Consider the following 6,625-nt stretch of genomic DNA (forward strand, 5'->3'; position numbering starts at 1 on the left):
TGATAAAGGCTTAATATCTAAAATTTATACGGAAGGTATAAAACAAACATACACAAAAAACAGTCCAAATAAGAAACTAGCAAGGACCTGAATAGACACGTCTCCAATAGACACATAAAGAGATGTTCAAAGTCACTAGTCACCAGAGAAATGCAAATTAAAACCACAATGAGATACTACCTTACCCCAGTCAGAATGGCTATCATCAATAAATCAACAAACAACAATCACTGGCAAGGATGTAGAGAAAAGAGAACCCTTGTGTACTGTTGGGTGGGAATGCAGACTGGTGCAGATAGTGTGAAAAGCAGTATGGAGGTACCTCAGAAAATTAAAGCTGGAACTGCCTTATGACCCAGCAATTTCACTTCTGGGAAATAAACCAAAGAAACTCAAAATACTAATTTGAAAGTACATATGCACCGCTACTTACAATAGCCAAGATGAGTGGATGAAAAGCTGTGGTACATTTATTTCCATGATGCAATACTATTCAGCCATAAAAATGAAGGAAACCTTACCTTTGGAACAGCATGAACAGATCTTGGAGAGTATTGTGTTAAAAGAAATAAGCCAGTCAGAAAAAGACAAGTAGCATATGATCTCCCCTGTATGTAGAATCTAATGAACAAAATAAAGAAATTGGAGACTTATGAATACAGAGAACAAGGTGACAGCTGTCAGAGTTGGGGGCCTGGTAAGAAGCATGAAGGAATTAAGCAAATAAAAAAGCAAGACTGGTGTATACAGACAACGGTATGGTGATTACCAGAGAGCAGGGGGAATGAGGATAGGTAGAAGAGGATAAAAGGGGGATAACTGGTGATGGAAGGAGACTTCAGTTGAGATGGTAAAACAAACAATACAATATACAGATGATGTACTGTAGAATTGTATACCTGAAGCCTATATAATATTATATCACCCCAGTAAATTATAAAAAGTAGTAATTACCTCTCAGAGAGAAACCATGCTATTTTTTTTCTATAAAAAAAAAAAACCTCTTCCTCTTCACTCATCCAGCAAATGTTTGTTTAGTACCTACAAGGTATCAGATACAATAGGTAACAATTTTAGAAATGAGATTTAATTAGTACAGGCTTTCGTATTCAAAGAATAACAGAGAATAATAATAGAGTCTTGAATACTAAGGTATGAAGCTTTATACTAGGACCTAATTAATATAGCTGATCAATGTTAACTGAATTGAAATGGAGACAGTCTCTAGCCTTAACTCACAACCTGGTAGAATCAAAAATAGATTTCAACTATCTAAAATATACATTTAATAACAGATGTGTTAGAAAACAGCATGAAAGCAAAATTTAAACGATTATTTCTAATTTTGCTTACAAGAAACAAGTTAATCAATAGAAAACAAAAGTATGAAGATAACTGCATCTCTCCAAAATAAATCAAAAATATTATTAAAATAAACATTTAACAAACAGGAAGAACAATCAGAAAACTTAATTTTTAAGTTACCTTCATTTTTACATCAAGAAAACAGTGCTTTTATTACATTTAGAAAGATGTATGCTAAAAATAACTAATAATAAGCCCTACCTCAAAAATACATTATGCAGCCATTACTCTAGCAGCACCACATAGTAAATATGCATACTACCTCTACAACCTAATTAAGGTACAACTATAAACCTGAAAACATAAAAATAATCAAGCTGGGATAGAGTAATTTGTTTAGAAGTTATGTCATTGCTAAATAAAAAATTAAGTGCTTACTGTTAAGTTGATAAAATAGCCTCATTTTGATTCCAAAACTAAATTATAATGTTATTAAGGCAAATTTTTTATTAGATATCTAGCCATAAAGTTACTAACTGACCTTGACTTCCTGGGATGAAAAACAACACTCATGAAACATGAAAACTATTTCTAATGGTCTATAATTAAGGCACATCTCTGCACTAATACTCTTTTAAGTAAATTAAACAAAGGAAAGTTCAGTATTTCTTTTTTCTTTTTCTTGGCATCTACATGTGAAAGCCTGGTTTTTGGCTTTGAAATGTATATTATGCACTCTATGTGATCCTTCAAAGACATTCCAAGTCACAAGATTCACTGACATACAACTTGGCTTCGACAGGACAAAACCAAATAGGAATGTTATTTGAACTGCAACCATACCTTAGATTTCTTAAGTGAGGTGATTCGTGTCTGTCTGCAGAGATCAGGCTGAACACCAAATTAGGTAACACAAATTAGGGATTTGTGTTATCTGGCAGGGATAACACTCTCTCTAGAATTCTGAATAGTAATCATCAATCACATGGAATTATAGGATATTAGATTTTCCTTAGTTTGCCATTGATTATGGACTAAAGATTCCATAATTGTAAAGGTATGTAATGATGGCTAATAATTTCACTGTTAAAGTAAACATGATCAAACACCAAATCATCATTCACTTAGAAAGGGAAAGGGAAATCCTGCTGCACTGAAGGCAAGGAACTGGGCAAGATAATCAGGTTCTTTCTTGTTTTCAGCAGGCTCATATGAAGTACATAAGAAGTTTCCCTTGGCTTCCCTTTTTTGGTGGATATCAAATTCTCTTATTTCAAGCAAATAGATTCTGCTTGTATCATTTACGGGTTTTCATAAAATAAGCTTATTTCATTCAATACGTGATATTTACAGCACTTCACCAAGCTCTTAAATTACACACACACACACACACACACACACAAATCTATGAAAAATTTTTCTTACAGAAAAATATAGTAAGATTACAAGATTTGTCTGTCATGTGGTCAAATATCAAAAATAGCTGATTACATGAGTGCAAGGAAAAAATCTGAAAATATTGGAAACCAAATTTAGATGAAAATAAGAATCCTTAAAAATTATTTTCTACATTAGCACTGATTAAAATTCCAATTCAGTCACATAAACTAATATACATACTCTCTAAATTTTGATATAACTAGAAGACTATAAATAAACTTTTTAAATCATGTTTAAATTCTTCATTACAGCAATTCCTTCTTAAACTCTTTATTTTGAGTCAGGTTCAAGATTCAATAAAACAAACAAAACAAACCAAGAGGTTTTATCTAGAGACTTTCCCCCCAGCAGCCCTTAGAAATTCCCAAACAACCTTTAAAAAATAAAAATATTCATTAAAAAAACCTGAACAATAAAGAGACCTCAGACTAATGAGATTACTATATGCAGAAGACTAGTTCCTGAAAATAATAAACTAAACCTATTACCCTACATTTCTAAAGGCTTTGTCACTCAGTTGTAATGTATTCCTGCTTACATTTCTAAAAAAACAGACTAAAATGCTTTCCAGTTTACCTAAAGACCAACAGAATTAGTTATCACTGATTCACACAGCTCAATCATCTATCCATTATTTCTATTATCATTTAAGCTTATTTATATTACTAATAAATAAGAAACTTATAATAACTTTATCCAAAAGAAGAAAAACAGTATAAATGTGTGCTTCCTGTGGTAATTACTTGTTGTAACATTTTGTGAATCCTAAATTCTAACATCCCCCCAAAATAAATTTTGGTATTATTTACATATTTGTGTAATCACACAAAAAAGTCTGAAGACGTTTTTAATACAAGTTGAAAAGGAAAACGGTTTTGATGTGTCGAACACTGTTGAGGCTCAGTAATCACAAAAACCCTATGAGAAACAGGAGCCTCATATTTGCCTTGTAAGCTGCCCGATTCCATGTAAAATATACCCCTCTTTAAAAAAAAAAAAAAAAGGATGACTACTTCTGTGCTTCACTTCTTGACCTCACTATGATCTCATTAATAGCAAGAGTTTTTCTTGTGGACCTACCTGTTAACAAAGCTTGACTATCTCTTCACACAGAAATAGCTGACAGTTGCAATCTAGTGACTTGTTTGCCAAAAGCCTAACAAGCAATGGACCAACATTCATTCTCTAGACCTAAACCTTGGAAACTTTCACATACAAACCCTAACGAACTTCAATCCTGTCTTATATATCACTGCTTTTAATTATCACTGTCCCAGTCCTATGAGCCCTTTGTCTTATTTCCAAATTAAACTGTCCAAACAAGATACTAAATATGGAATGTCACTGGAAAAATTAACATTAATTTGTTCCATGATAACAATGTAGAAAAAAGTTGTCACATGGTGTTACCAAGAAAGATTTCATTTAATTTTTAGTTACACTGTTCTTTATGCAGTATCTTACTATCCATTTTAGTCTCCTTGAACTGGGAGTGCTATCTGAAACCTAATACCAGAGATCAAACCTCAAAAAAATCCAAAATACAACAGAAAAAAAACCAGTACATTTTGGTCTCCCTGACAATGATTCTGCCAACTCTGGCTATGTTATATTTTATACTACAAAAGAACAGTACCTCACCATCCTTGGAATCATAAAAATCAACTTTATTAAAGCTAGATACCCACAACATTAATAACAGAAGTAGGAATCTAATACTAACATGAAATCTAGTTTACGGGTCAATTTTTTTCTTTTTAAAAATCTTCCTTTTGTAATACTCTGATATTCACACAAAAAAATTAACACTCTTACCTAGCCTGTTACCTGCTAAAACATAGTAAGAGTGAGATTATGGGTGTTTCTGGGTACTTGTTTGATCCAATCTGAAGTGGACACACTCACTATAATTTTAAGCAAAACTGATTCCTCCGATTTTAAAAGAGAACTTAGTACTTTTTATATAGTTCTTAGTCTTTTTCGATTAACAAAAGGTGGGTGGGTAAACATTTGAACTACAGGTACATTTGTATTTTTTGGTAGTTTTTTCCTCCTCCCGTGGGGAAGATACGGCTCCTCACGTAGTAATGTTTCTATAAAATTAAGTGTTTACTATTTAACACTTAATTAAATAGTAGACTGCCCTAGCTAAGTAGCTCAGTGGATTGCGCGCGGGCCTGCGAATCAAAGGGCACACGCCTGTGTTGCGGGCCAGGCCCCCAGTAGGGGTCGCGCAAGAGGCAACCACACATTGACGTTTCTATCCCTCTTCCTCCTTCCCTTTCCCGGCTCTCTTAAAAAAAAAAAAAACAAATAAAATATTTTTTAAAATACTGTAAGATTGGTTTCACAACTCAACGTTCTTAGCTTAACCTTCGATTTTTAACGAATAGTAAATGGGGAGTAGTCCAAAACCCAAACGGCCATCAGCAACAGTAATCGCATACACACAAACACAGGCAAACATACACTAAACTCGCTCCGCGGAGAGTTCCTCCAGCGCCCCAGGTTGAGGAGTGTCCCAGAGATTGAGACTTGGCGACTCCCGTCTCCCGGCACTGGAGTCCCGGTGGTGCCGATCCAGGAGCACCCGTTGAGCTGCGCAGTCTCCCTATCCTGGGTTATCTGACTCCGCAATCTCCTCCAGAGAATGTCGGGGACATCACTGCTCCCTCTACATTCTGCACCCCGCCACTTCTCTGGACTCCGGGCCAGCCAGGCCTGAAGCAGCGGGACGGGGTATGGGTGAGGGGGTAACTCACCGCGATCACGACCGTGTCTTCTCCCTGAAACTTGGCGATGTACTTATCGCCGCGGTTCACTTCTGACTCATTAAGAGGTCTGAAGCGACACATCACTTTAATGTTGCACTCCGCTGGATCCGCCATCTTCCTCGCTGCCGGGACTAGAGGCCGGGAGCCACTCCTCGCCGCTCAGTTTTGGAAAAAGCAGGCCCAAGGTAAAAGTCTAGGGTTGCGCGGGCAAGACAATCTGCAGTGCGCAGAGCCGCGCTTTCTGGCGCGGGCAGCCTGGAGACTGGGACTCAAAGTGCCGGCAGCTGTCGCGCTGAGGCTCACTTCCGCTCCATCATGGCAGCCATGGCGGCGGCGGCAAGGAGTGGAGCGGCCGAGGTTGCTCGGTTTCTTTCTCGCTGGCCTGAGGAGACTTGGAGGTTTGGGGAGACTCTGGAGACCAGGAAAGTGACCCACTCCTTCCTCCTCGGAGAAAGCAGATGATGCCCACCGTCTCCCCACACGGCAGCCTGCTTGTCTCCCTGCCGGATTGCCCACGACCTGCTGACCACTCCTAAAGCCACAAACCCGCGACCAAGCGAAGAGACGGGCGGTGCGCGGGAGCACTGCGCAGGCGCCCATGCTTGCGCTCCCTCGGCGACCAATCGCTGCTCACGCCAGCACCGATTGGCGCCGTGCCAAGCCACTGCCCCTAAGTCCAATTCTCGGTTTGGAAGTAGTAAATTCAAGTATTACTGAATACTCACTCCCCAAAGTTTGGCGACGCGGCCGCTGCTGTCACTTCTATCTGACCGCAGAATTCCGCACAACTAAAGCAAAAAACCAGTAGCTTCCTTTAGAGAACAATGGATTTTTAAGAACTATGTTGTTTGTTTAAATATAATACCATATTCCGGTAAGGTATGTTTGCTTTCTATTTAGTCGAGATAAAATTGATCCCTAGTCGCCTTTTTAGAGCTTTTTGACAGAAAAGGGTAGATTTGAATCAAAGAAGGGACATGTTCTCTGGTTTAAGCGGTTGCTGTTTCTGAGAGAGGGGGTTGGGGAGACAGGAAAAAAGGAAATTTCTTCTAAGAAATGAAGGTTGCTGAAGAAATGTGGAAAAATAGGGTGAGGTGGGAGAAGGC

The 6,625-nt window shown here is 37.9% G+C and overlaps 1 protein-coding gene across 2 annotated transcripts in view; it reads right to left on the bottom strand.

The window, feature by feature from the left end:
* KIF5B (kinesin family member 5B) overlaps positions 1-6,075 on the bottom strand; it is a 45,734-nt gene extending 39,659 nt beyond the window's left edge. For both annotated transcript variants that reach the window (XM_037037811.1, XM_037037810.1), the window contains exon 1: positions 5,508-6,075. In XM_037037811.1, coding sequence (XP_036893706.1) covers positions 5,508-5,633 — 126 coding nt within the window. In that variant the 5' untranslated portion in view covers positions 5,634-6,075. The remainder of the gene's footprint in view (positions 1-5,507) is intronic.
* Between the last annotated feature and the right edge of the window lie 550 nt (positions 6,076-6,625).

The sequence above is a fragment of the Sturnira hondurensis genome, unplaced genomic scaffold (assembly GCF_014824575.4).
Source record: "Sturnira hondurensis isolate 20B ecotype Veracruz unplaced genomic scaffold, ASM1482457v3 Scaffold0023456, whole genome shotgun sequence".
NCBI classification, from domain to species: Eukaryota; Metazoa; Chordata; class Mammalia; order Chiroptera; family Phyllostomidae; genus Sturnira; species Sturnira hondurensis.